At 41.4% G+C, this 13491-nt stretch overlaps 1 protein-coding gene across 1 annotated transcript in view; it reads left to right on the top strand.

The window, feature by feature from the left end:
- Positions 1-11357, top strand: part of LOC119427625 (pleckstrin homology domain-containing family G member 3) — a 36618-nt gene extending 25261 nt beyond the window's left edge. Inside the window, exons 9-19 of the mRNA XM_037695261.1 lie at positions 717-899; positions 1020-1112; positions 2720-2806; positions 2880-2910; positions 3143-3244; positions 3334-3366; positions 4119-4129; positions 5711-6064; positions 7561-7677; positions 8523-9927; positions 10411-11357. Of these exons, the coding sequence (XP_037551189.1) occupies positions 717-899; positions 1020-1112; positions 2720-2806; positions 2880-2910; positions 3143-3244; positions 3334-3366; positions 4119-4129; positions 5711-6064; positions 7561-7677; positions 8523-9927; positions 10411-11003 (3009 nt within the window). The 3' untranslated portion in view covers positions 11004-11357. The remainder of the gene's footprint in view (positions 1-716; positions 900-1019; positions 1113-2719; positions 2807-2879; positions 2911-3142; positions 3245-3333; positions 3367-4118; positions 4130-5710; positions 6065-7560; positions 7678-8522; positions 9928-10410) is intronic.
- Positions 11358-13491: the final 2134 nt, after the last annotated feature.

Genomic DNA, 13491 nt, shown 5'->3' with positions numbered 1-13491 from the left:
TCTTCTGCTAATTTAAGCTTGTTCTACCTTTTCAGCTACCTTTTTTTATTTATTGCATTTTACCATTTTCCAGCTAATTTCAGCTGTTTTCAGATAAATTCAAGTTTTTGTGTTACTGGTAATTTTTCTTAATTTCAGCCTAATTATCTTCTTTCTGCTAATTTCAGCTTCTTTCAGCTTTTTTTTTTCTGGTAGTTTCAGCTTTTTCTGCCTTTTCAGATACTTTAGCTGTTTTGTGCTAAATTTAGCTTTTTCAGCCAATTCCTCTTTTTTCAGCTCATTTCAGCTCTTTCCACTTCCTGGTAGTTTAAGCTTCTTTCTGCCTTTTCAGCTACTTTTCAGCATTTTTGTTGTTGTTGCCAATTTCAGATTTTTGCTAATTTCCAAATGTTTGTGATCAGTTCTGCTTATTTAAACCTAATTTAGCAATTAGGAGTTCTTTCTGCTTTTTTCCTGCTAACTTAGGCTTGTTCTTCAATTTCAGCTATATTTCAGCATGTTTTTTAGCTAATTTAAGCTGTTTTTCAACAATAAGCATTCACACTGCATTTTCGCAGGAAATGCATTTTTTCTAGTTGCTTGTTAACTTTCTGCATTTCCTTTGCTGAAAAAGTGCGTTAGTATTACAAACAGGAGCTGACGCCTGTATTCTGTGGTATTAACAATGATTTGTAATAAGAAAACATGGCTGAGTGTTTATTTGTGCGTTCAAACAGGAGATTCAGTCTCTGCTGATCAACTGGAAGGGTTCTGACCTGACCACCTATGGAGAGCTGGTTCTGGAGGGCACCTTTCATGTGCTGAGGGCGAAAAACACCCGCACGCTCTTCCTCTTTGAAAAGATGCTTCTTATTACCAAGAAAAGAGGAGAAAACTACGTCTATAAGATCCATATATCGGTGGGATTTCTTTTACATTATTCAGTTTTGATGAGTAGTTTTAAGATAAATGACAAAAAACCAGAAAAGATCACAATGCTACTGCATCATAAGACAACAACATTGTCTTTCTCATTGCAGTGTTCCACCTTAATGCTGCTGGCAAACGCCAAGGATCCTCTGCTGTTCAGCGTTATCCATTTCAAACGACCTAAGCAGCCCCATACGGTGCAGGTACCTGCAGCCTGGCTTCATGTCCTGCAGCACAGTGCAGCTTGAACACATTTTAGTAGAACGGTTTGTTTACTTGCTGACAGTTTGCATATACAGTGAAGTCCAAAAGGCTGAGGTTAACAAAACACGTGTTTATGTTCACCAAGAAATGAGAAAGTTTAGAGATTTTTGGAAACTAGCATGAAAAAGGAAGAATTTAGGATTTTGCAACATTTCAAGATAAACAAATACCACTCATTTGTTAAAGACCTGTTACTTTGTGCAAAGCAGTGCTATCTTAGCATCGGATCATAGCTAAAACATGTAAAGAATGCAACACAGAGCACTCTGTGTCACCTGATTATCAAATCCCATCTAGACAAAACAAATGTGAACAGATTATAAAAAGATCACTTCATCTTATTTTTCTCTCAAACTATACAAAAAATATTCATTAGTTGACGGATTTTTAAAAAATAATTATCCCTCAAGGCTTAAGGTTAAGACTTTGCATCTATTTTGTTTCTTCTGAGCTGCTCTGGATGAAAACGTGTCCTAATAATTTGGTGGATTTAAGAACGCAGTATGATGAGGTGGAGAAAATAAAAGCAGTTTATTATTTAATTCCACAGATTTACAGCGCTAACAGAGCTTATAAGGAGAAAAAGCACAACGGACATCCAAAACGGTGAAATAATGAATTGGGGTTTAAAAGCTCACTAACATTTTCCTGACTAAAGAGAAGTATGTGCATGCTGTAACTTATTTAGATTTATAAGACAATAAATTTAAACTACAGCAAGATAATCATTCACCATGCATATCAAAGAGTTCAAAACTAAAACGTCAAAGTAGAGATGAATATTTTGGATATTTAAGGTGCACGTGATATAAAACTGATACTAACATAAACAGAAACAGTTGTGTTTAAGCACCTAACCAAATACTAAAAGAAGCAGATATTTTTGTATACCGTATTTTCCGCCGTACACGTCGCACCGCCTTATAGGTCGCATCAGTCCAAATATTCTAATAAAGTGGAAAAATCCATAAATACGTCGCTTCGGCGGATAAGTCATAGGGCATGTAAATTATGCAAAAAACGCAACTTATAGGCCGAAAAATACGGTAATAAGATTTGGCTTTTTGTGCATCTTTAGCTGGTATTATGTTCTGCATTTCAATCAGTTTTAAGAAAAATGCACAATAAGTGTTTTTACATCTGTCTTTTGGATCTCACTGGCTCGACGTGGATGTGGATGTTCTCAGAGAATGCCAACATTGCTCTTTTTCCAAAGCTCCTGAGAATTGGTTTTATTGGGTGGCCGAGATGGTGTAGAGGCAGGGCAGCCGACTCGGGACCCAAAAGTCCCAGGTTCAATTCCCAGTCACATCTCGTGGTGTCTCTGAGCAGGACACCCTATCCCCAATTGCTCCCTGGTCACTTGCAATAGCTGCCCACTGCTCTACCTGGGGGTGGATGGGTTAAATGCAGAGAGACTCTCCATTGTATGCAACATACAGTGATGACGACACATACACATTGTTATTATTTTAATTTTGCTCTGAAAATGCGTTCTTAAACATATTGATCAGTATAAATTACTGAGAACTGCCTCTTGTTTCAGGCAAAGTCTGTAGAAGAGAAACTACTCTGGTCCCATCACATTAAGAGGCTCATTCTTGAGAATCACAACACAATGTTGCCACAGAAGGTAAAAATCATTCTTTACAGTTCATTTCTGTCTTTTTGACATCTTTAATTTAAACATGTTTCTTTCTTTGAAGGCAAAGGACGCCACTGTGGACAATTTAAACTGTAAGTGTTATTTACAGAGCATCTCTAGCTATGCCAGGACCATTTAACTGTTGCCACAGCAACCAGTGATGCTGCTAATAAAAGCAAAATGCTTGTTGATGTTCTGTGGAGAATATGGAATGCAGGTTAATCTGTCATTATGCGCTGGTTCATATCCAGCCCATCCGTGTGGAGAAAATGTTTTTTGTAAATGCAGCTCTGAGTGTGAGGACGCCTCTTTCCATTTGCTCAGATCCGGGGAAGTTCCAGTATAGTCCTGAGAGGATGATGAAAGCAGAGAGCTGCCAAAGTGACAACTTCCATCTTGGAGGACGGAATGGGAGGAGGAGATCTGGTAAAATTACCCCGTTCGTCTGGCAGCACATCCTACAGCAATAACTACAAAAAATGTGTAAATACGTTAACTTTGTTTCTTTCTTCTAGAACCAGGAAAACAAATCATTACGGGCACAGAAGGTTGGTACTCGGTTGTTTTACATTGCTGAATGTTTAGTGGGGTTTTGGCAGTCAGAGCAGCAGATTCATTACTGGTGCTTCAGTTTGGTGCACGCTGGCTGCTGGCCAGTTACACATCCACTCCCAGCCACCGATGTCATTCTGCTGTTGGATAAGAGCTTTTCATGCATTGAACCTCTTTGTTCCTCTTCAAAGACACCTGGAAAACAGATCAATGGACAAACGCACTCGCTCCCTCTCTACCTCACCCATAATGAAGTTAATTATATGCCACTTTTGTCAAAGGCTTTGCCATACACAAGCTCTTTTTAGTAGTCAAATCCATCCTTCCCTCGGTGCTGTCTCTTCCTGTATCATCGATTACAAGAGGAAACTGCGCTCGTGTTCTCCCTCACTCCCTGCCCAGAACCAATTTCCCAGACAATGTAATGAAGAAGCCATTTTATGTCAAACCATCTCATCTGGGTAAGGGAGAAGTTCAACGCTTCCTGGCTAATTGCATCATGTGCAGTTTAAGCCTCTGAGATACGAGATGCTCCTTATCGGTATTTACCTAATCACAGGGCCTCCCTTGAGTCTGAGGCAGACGCACATCTGCAGAGATTGTGTCCCGGCTGTAACTGAACAAAATTCAATCAATGTTTAGGTAATTGTGGGACATATATTAATATATAATGCATGGTTTATTTCAGTGTTTGACATTTTTATTTGTTTTGTCTCCCTGTCTCTCCATCTCTTTGCTTCACGCGCAGCTGTTTTGAAGGTAAGTTACAAACAAGCTGCTCCTTTTTATTGAGCTTTTGCATTCACTGGGCTGTGGTGAGATACGGTTTACCCAGTTCTGAGTCAGCACTTTCAACCTAAAGGGATAGTTCTGATCTTTTTAAAGTGGCATTTCTTTGGCAAGGTCATAAACAGTTATTTTATTTCTTGTAGACAGGTCACTCTTAGAATGATTTCAGTTTGGAGAAACCGTTTTATTCTTACCTGACTGATGATCTAGCTGCTCAGTCAAGCGGGGTCAAGACCAACACTCTTAAAAGTTTCATATCACTTCATGCAAACCTTTACCTCACCATTTGTTTCATATTACAGGGTTATTTTGGCAGAGATGGTTGGGTTTTCCAGTCAAAAGTGTCCCAGGCTGTACTAAAGTACAAAAGGAACAACTATATGTGGTGCAAAATTGACAGTAGCAAGTTTATAAAAAGCCTTTTCAAGGTCCCATAAGAAGATTTTAAGATCAGTTGTTTTAAGATTGCAGCAATCTATAAAAAAAAAAATGTAAAAAAAGATTGCAGCAATCTACTTTGTTCTTTATGATGAAGCTTTAGGGCCACGCTAAAAAATAAAAAAATTAAAAGCCATAATATTATGAGAATAAAGTCGTGACTTTTTTTTAAAGCTCTCGTTTATTTATTAATTTTTTTCCACGAGTCGGATCCACGACTCAACCTGTCAATCAATCCAGTAGGCGTGTCAGCAAATGACCAACCCGACGCTAAATGCTCCTCACCTGCAGAGAGCTGCCGCAGCCCATCAGAGTGTACCACCTTACTGTAAGCAGGTTCAAACTCCTGATACTGATGATAATCTGATGCTGATGTGCTGACAGATTAACTATCTCCTTATTTGGAAAAACATTATTAAAGTATAACTTGACAAGACGCTCAACATTCTTCATTTTACTACAGTTAAAATGCAGTGAACCTGCTTTATCGTGTTGGAGTTCAGATAATATTATGACTCATTTAGCTTCAGATTGGTCATTTGCTGACACACCTACTGGATTGATTGACGGATCGCGTTGTGGATCCGACTCGTGGAAATAAATAAATAAACGAGAGCTGTAAAAAAAAAAAAAAGTCTTGTACCACTTTATTCTCATAATATTACGACTTTATTCTCGTAACTTTATGGCTTTTTAAAAAAAAATTCTTAGCATGGCCCTGAAGCTCCATCGCAGTTCTTTGTCTAGCACAGACTGATTTATTACTCGAGTCGGAAATGAGCGCCGTTTCTCCAAACTGAGGTTGTTCAAAGAGCCATCTACAACAGGTAAGATATTAATTGTTCATATCCTGTCTGCAGAACCACACCTTAAAAGATCTGATGTCTCATCCTAATATTTGTATTGAACGAACCAAAACCATGAGTGAGAAAGTTCAAACCTTACCTCTACCAAAGATACTTTGAGTTTCCCCAGATTGCAGTAGATCGTATCTCACCCAGAGCTACAGCTGCTGACACGTGGTGCTTCGATCTGATCACAGCCTTGCAGTCACTACGTCTTTAACACAAGCCTTGCAATAACAAATCACATGTCTGTGACTTGATGCTACAGCATGCAGACAGTGAGGGTGCCCTGCTGGGAGACTGGTGCTCCCTCCAGCCAGCCACCAGTGTCAGCACACTGGCCTCCAGTCTAGGTGATCCCGAGAGTGAGAGGCTGTGTGTGGAGGACTTTATTCCCAGTGGGGGGTCTCTGGAGCACCTAAATTCTGCTGAGAGTGACCCCAAACTGACCTCGTCACCCAGTGAGGTGGGCTTGGAGCAGAAGGCAGTGGAGAAGGAGAGTTGCAAGGAAGATGCACTGATGGAAGGCGACCAGGTAGCTGACTTTGCCAGCTCAGTGCTGGCAGCCATCTCCTGCTGGCACTATAAAGCCAGGGCTTTGCTTCCTACTCCTTTCACAACGGTGAGGGTTTCTGACACTTACGGGTTTCTTGCTCCATTCCTCTGGCTTACTATTACTACTGCACCCCTCTTTTTCCTGCACTGCCATTTATTCTCATCCCCTTTTGTTGTTCTTAATTGCCATAATCATCCAGCACCTGCTGCCATTTGTACAAGTCTTATTGAAGCAGCTGCTGCTGACGTGCATGAACTTTTTAAACATTTACTGTAGGTGAAACTGAAAACTTGTGCATGTGTTGGCTTTCATTGTCTTTTAGTTCTGGTTATCCCACTTTGTATTCACAGTTTCTTTGCATTGCATTTTATGTGGATTTCATTCGTGCTGTTGCTCTTTGCTGCATTTATTGATTTGTGTGTTGGAGCATGATTAATGTTGAAGCTTACGCTGTTGGGACCACGCCTGCATGTGCATGAGAACCAACAGCTTAATAAGCTCTGTTAAATGTTGTTTGATTTCAAAGGCTAATGTAGTCTTCTAATTAAATATCATTAGAATAGCAGGAGCTTGTTTTCCTCTTTCATGATCATCTTACAGAACAGTTCCCCTCTGAATTTTCATAATTAGCAAAGTCTTAGTCAGGGTTAATTGTTTTAGCAGTAATGTTAATGAAGGTGAATAAGTAAACGTTGTTTGACTGGGTAGACTTTTCTGTTTATTTTTTAAAGAAGTTTTAAATTAGGCCTGTCGCGATAAACGATAAATCAATTAATTACATGATAAATGATAATTATCAACCTCATTTTCATTTATCGCTTCGTGTCGTGTCTCTCTCTTTCTACTGAAGACACTGGTCGACAAAAGGCTCAACTCCGGTGCTCTTCACTGACCCCTCCCTTTCTCTTTTCTCTTTAAAATCTATTTTAACTGTCTAAAATCGCATTTTTGGATCGTTAAAAGCAGCTAAGCTGAGAAGCTAAGCTAACAGGCCGACCTCGGAGAAAAACCCTCCGTCTTGTCGAAGCTCCAAAATTCACAGTTGAAACCTGTGCCTTTGTGTAAAAAGTTGTTTTTCTCTGCAAAAAGAATCTGAGAACTTGTTTACTGATTTTTTTTTTATTTAATTAAAAGCTTTATGTGAAAAATGCTATGCTAAAGAGCTCAAACCACACCGAGCGTCCTCTATTTTGAAAACCTAATAAAGGAAGGAAAGACAGCCCATGTCACATCAAGGGGCCTCCCTCCCATTTTTCTTAGAGACACACTGCTCGCTCCCTCACTATCCATCCTTCAGTTCAAACAGTCTTATACTGCCATCTGGTGGTCAAAAATGTACCAATATTTCTTCTTAAATTTGACAATAATTACTAATTATTGTCCAATTTCAAACAATATTATCGTTTATCGCAATAATTTCTGAGACAATTAATCGCCCTGCAAAATTTGTTATTGTGACAGGCCTATTTTAAATACACTGAGCATTTGTTTAATGTAGTATATTTTATGATACGTGTCGACAATAAATGCTTTCAGTTTAATGAAATGTTTTACCTGTTCAGGATGATCAGGAAAGCAACACTTCTGAGTTAAAAACTGCACCAACGGAGGAGGTGAAAACCCACCAACAGGAGGAAAACAAAAGGGACGTGGTTATGAAAGAGCCTCTCGGCACACAGGTACTTATAAACGCCCGATTTATTGTTCATACACACATTATTTCCACTTGTGAGACACATTCACATTATTAACTAATGCACCTCTATCCTCCCAGTTGTTTCCAAGCCTATTTTGAAGCTGCTGTATAATTTAAAGGAAACTCTTTCACATTTTTTCCTATTCTCTCCCTGAATGAGAGCCACCTGAGTCAGTACATTGTATATATAAAATCGAATTCCTACCAAATGGATGCCCTTTACCGTGATCACATTAGCCTGAATCCTGCCTGCATGTTGAACATTTGTAGTCATGGAATTAAAGCACCATCTACATCTTGTCCAGTAGTCTGCACCTCTGCTTCTTAGAAAGGCACCATTTGTTTTGGAGGCCAGCTACAGTCGGCGTCTACATCTGAGCTGAGTAGGTATTTACCGTCCCTAACCTTATCTACACCAAACAGCTCCAAGCTGCACTTATTTCAATTCGCAGGCTCTCCAGACCAGCAGGCAACACCTCAGCACAAATTTACATTAATGCCAGGCCAGGGTGACATCAGCAAGATGAACGCCGACAAACCGAACTCACCAAGAATAACAAAGATGGTTCCGTAAAAGCCGACTGGAGAGGGCATCGTTGTTTTTTCAACTAAATTTAACTGCTACACACCAGCAACGGTCACAGCAATTAAAAAAATAAGAGAGTATCTAATAAGATAAAACAAATGCAGCATAAACTGGATGCATCAGACGTAATTGTCAAGATTGCTTCAAATGGGACCATTAAGCTAATGGGGCTCAGAGTGCTGGTTAATAAAATGTCTTTTCTCATCATATTCCACTTTGCAAACACTCTTCTCATGTTTTAGGTCAATGTGCAGGAGCTGTGCCACCCAGACTCTGTCCCACGAGCAGAGAAAGGTCACCAGCAGGAGGTGAGCTACTCCCAACGTCCTGAGTCTCCAGTGGCTCCATTCATGCAAGAAACTGGGACCTCAGACTCTCTGGATACCACCAGAGAAACTGAAGAGGGAGGGAGCGATTCTTCTGGCCTCCACGTCCAAGAGACGAGTGCTCTGACCAATAGTGAGCTCTCAGAGGAGGACGAAGAGCTGTTTTCCAAAAATAAAAGCATCCTGCCACCTTCTGCGTTGGACCAGGCTAGCGTGATAGCGGAGCACTTCATCAGCAGCCTGCCCCGGCGGAGCAGTCCAGTTTCTGAGGATATTAGTTCCCTCAATAGACCTTCACCACCTGTAGATGACATCTTTCAAACCCCCTCAGCCTGCATGGATGTGGAGAGACGGACCCAGACGATGGCTAACTCTTTATTGAAGCCACAGGCGACCTCAGATGATGATCTGTTGGATCCTGTGCCTAATCTGAGTAAAGAAGAACACAGGTCCACTCTCTCCAAAAAAGATCACATCCTCATCCACAAAATCAGACAATACTACGAGCGCGCCGAGCACCAAGACGCTGACTTCAGCATCAAGCGCCGCGAAAGTCTGTCCTATATTCCAGCTGGTTTGGTGAGACAGCTGAGTCGACAGCTGAGCAGCGTTCCTTCAGAGAAGGTCGACCCCGTCCACCAGAAAGGACTCCCTCAAAACAGACCAACGTCTTGGTCTGTGTTTGACCTTCCTGGGTTAGAAAAGAACCGTAAAACTGCTCCACAGAGCTCCTTCCAATTTAAGGCTGGTGCTGGTGCTGCGTTTAAAGCGAAAGAGAAGTTGAGGCCTTCGTCTGAAATGCTCAAAGTCTGGGAAGTTTTGGAAACTGAAGAAGAGAGCAGGGAAGTCCAGCAGGCTGCAGAAGAGAAACTTAATGAGTCAAGATTAGAAGTTCCTCAGAACATCAGCTCAGAGACTTCAGACGTTAAAACCAGCAGGCAGTCACCTCTGATTTTAGAAGAGTCTGAAGTGAACCCCTCTGACATGTCCTCAACGTCATCGCTGAGCACAAGTTCCTCAGCGGTGGAGGGCGGGGCGGGTCAGGACTCTAACCCATGCAGGACCCATGAGTCACAGGACGACCGTCGTTTCAGCCCCGAATATTTACCCAAGGTCATTAACTTCAGAACCAGCATCAACGAAGACCAGATCTTACAAGACATGGGAAAGGTGAAAAACAAGGTGTTCCAGCTGGCCCGTCAGTACAGCCAGCGCATCAAAAACAATCGGCCCATGGTCTGGCAGAGAAGCCGACTAACAGCCAGTCAGGAAGGCCGCAGGAACATCCCAACTGTCCCCGAGGAGAAGACCAGAAAACCAGGTAAACAGGGTTCTAAATCAGGGGTCACCAACCATTCTGAGTCTGGGAGCTACTTCAGAGGAACTGGGTACCAGGAAGGGCTCCTTGTTTAACTGTAGTATAATTAATAATAAACATACATATGTGAATATTTCTAAATCTTAAGGACTACGAACAATTATCATTAATAATTTATAATGGCAGACATGATAAATCATTATTGACAAATGGTGATTAGAGCCTTCTGTCTGTTCAGAAGACAGGAGCTTGTTATTTTATGAAATATATATATATAAACTTATACTTAATATATAAACTTTTTTTTATGAGTGCTATTTTTAGATAATGCCCCGCAGACGTTCCTGCAGGTGGCCGTGGACACCGTGTTGGTGACCCCTGTTCCAACTGATAGACATGTTTATTTATTTTGCAGCAGTCTGTTGCTATTTCTCTTGTAAAAATAAAAAATTTAATCTAAACCTGCTGTTTTGTGGTTGTATGTAGGTAAACCCAAACTGAGATTGGCCTTGAGTGCTTGTGAACGTGAAGCCGTTCAGGAAGTGCGTCCTTCGAGTCCAGTCCAGACCCCCAGCTCCACAGCCAGCTCCCACAGCACAGTAACGTCCCCACAGAGTCCTCTGTCTGAGGCCTTCCTCTGGCCGGACGTTCAGGAACTGCGCTCCAAATATGCGGACAAACCCACCTGTGTTTGCGTCGTCCCACACCGGCTCTGCAGGTCCAGGTATGATGGCTGCTCTCAGAAGTACAGCAGCTCCTCGGAGCTCCACAGCGCCCAGACAGACGGCTGCAGACAGCAGTCACAGAGTCCACACGGGGGGCAGCGTCTCGTGGTGGAGGACTGGCCTCAGCGCCAGACGCGCTCTCTGCTCTGCAGGTGGAGCTCCGTGGACCTCGGGTCCCTGCCCCTCCACGAAGTGCAGAACCTTCAGGAACCTGCGCGAGCCCACGCTCCTGTTTGCCGAGTCCAAAGTGAGGACGGTCCCTTCCAGGACGGTCTGAACAGCTCAGGGAAGTCCTCGGAAAGTTTCTGTGTGAAAAGTTTACGAGAGAAGTTCCAGAGTTTAAGCACAAGCTGACGAGTGTCTGTTTTGATATCAGGAGCATTGAAAGGGAACATCAAGTGTTTCACTGATGATTATCGGTTTGTTCTGCAATTGTTTCCCCTAAAAATAAAAAATAAAATGAAATAAAATTACTGTCTGCATGGAGCTGTCCATACAGGAGATGGTGGGTAGTGATGTAACATAAAAAGGGATGTTCTTGTAAGATTTAAAGGAAGATGTTCTTTAAAAAAGTGCCTCGTGTCAACACATCAATCTGTTGACTGCTTTATCCACACAGTCCCAGTAGAACTGTTATCAATAACTCTTTGAGGGTTTCAGGGCTAATTTCAGAGCACGTTGCTGCCGAGACACCAAAGATGGTTTTGATGCACCAGGACAACAAAGATGCTTCCACTTCTTCTATTTTAGCTGCTTGGAAAACAGTTGCACGTCACTGGAGCTTTATTTTTTTATCAGCAAGCTGTATATTTTCTAAAAAGATTATTTATAATACTTGTACATCTGGGTTGTGTAAATGCTGGACTCAGCAACTCTTTTGATATATTTTAGTTGCAAAATGTTTGTTTCATATGTGCATCTTCCCATATTTTCAATAAAAAATGCAAACATGAACTGTCAGACTGAGATTTTGTATGAATGCTTTTTTTTTTTCATTGCTCTTCAGAACTTTCTACAATGCATGAGGCTTGTGTTTTCATACTTTTGATGATGAAATTGGGAAAATTAGGATAATTCTTCCCCAGACTAACTCGTCTTTGTTTGAAGTCTGGCAAACCGTCTTGAACATTTCCTGCCAAATGTTTCATTTAATCTCGCCAGCAGTCGTGGGTTATAAACTCAAAACTAAAGATCGTTTTCATTTTCCAGCTTATATGAGCTGCTGTCTGCTCATAACTGTGCCAAGATCTGATAAGTCCCCAAAATATCGTCCTAATATTCTCCTTTTAGTGTTTCTGACGCGAGTAAAAAAATGTTTCCTTTATAGTTTTATGAAAATTTGGAGATTCGACGCCGCAATTTTTGTAACCAGCATTAGAGATACTGACCTAAATTTGACATTAAAGAGAACGAAAAGCGTCCACTGCCAATGGCGATGATGTTTATGCCCGCGTTTGTCTGTTAGCACAATATCCCATGAACCAGTGCATGACTTTTAATGAAACTTTCAGGAAGTAATTGTTATACATCAACTGATTAACTTTCAGAGACTATTCAATTCAAGATGGCTGCCATGGCAAACTAACTTGACACAGAATAGAGTAGAATTTTAACGTATCTTTACTTTATTTACATTTCTAACAACTTTTGCTTTTACTCCACTACATTTCCTTAATAAAATGTACTTTTACTCCGATACATTTCCCTTAACCCTCTTAGTTATTTGTTCCTACAATATAAAATTAGAAGAAATCTGATTAGGAATGTGACTTCACGCGGCCACTTCCCTCTCCCTCACTGACACTCACTCACAAACCCAGTCCCTCACCCGCTGCTTGTGTGAAAACTGCGGTGCCCGCTGTGAAGAAGCTAGATGCACATGCAGATATCAATCGTTACATCAGGTCTTTGTTGACTCACAGTGGAGTCACTGTAAATTCCTGATGGGTGTGAAAATGACGGTAGCTGCTACAAAGGAGAGGTTTAGTGTTCTCCAGGACATTAACTGGTTAGAGCAGCAAGTGGGTGGGATAGGCGAATCACTCACACCTGCCTCCACCCTCGTTTGCCCCACTCTGGGCCCCTGAGCAAGGCCTTTAACCCCCACCATCTGCTCCCAAAAACAGGTCTCTTGGAAATGAGTTACCTGTATAAATAAAGGATAAATGGAAAAAAAAAGCGGTATGAATGTAGGGAGCTACACCTCTCCAGCTCTATGCAGATAGTTAATGACTCTCAGGTGCTGCGTATTGGGTTTAATTAGTGACTCACCTTTTTATACTGAACTCTGCTGCATCTCAGGCAGAGGAGCATTAAGCGTCTCCTACACCTTCATGGTCGGCTCCTAGTTTCATGGTTTCCTGAGTATTCCCTCGAGTTGTGAGTAGTATCGCTGCCCTGTCAGCACTTTATGTTTGTTATTGCCGTTTTGTAAATTAAACACGTTTTTGTGACACCGTTGGAGTCCTGCTTGCATTTGGGTCTCAACCACCACCCAATCATGACAATGAACTTTTCGGGCCCCCTGTCTTCCTATTAAAGAACACAGACAGATATCCAGTTTAGGGTGATTTATTTGCTGTGTTTCTTCTAGTATTTACACACAGCAGTAAACCAGTAATGAACAAACAAGCTTGAACAACAAGGCTGTGTCCGTGTCAGGAGAGAATGGAAAAAAAAAAACCTCCAACTGAGCTCTGCACTTTACACAGAGCGGTGCGTTCACAAGCTCAGGAACAGCCACGGTGCATTCAACTATTACATTCATATCGATCGATCGATAGATCGATTCTTACAAAAGTAGATAGATAGATAGATTCTCACCAAGTTCAGAAATAAACAA

Source organism: Nematolebias whitei, chromosome 21 (genome assembly GCF_014905685.2).
Source record: "Nematolebias whitei isolate Nwh7 chromosome 21, NemWhi1, whole genome shotgun sequence".
In the NCBI taxonomy this organism is placed as follows: Eukaryota; Metazoa; Chordata; class Actinopteri; order Cyprinodontiformes; family Rivulidae; genus Nematolebias; species Nematolebias whitei.
This window is presented reverse-complemented; position numbering and strand designations above follow the sequence as displayed.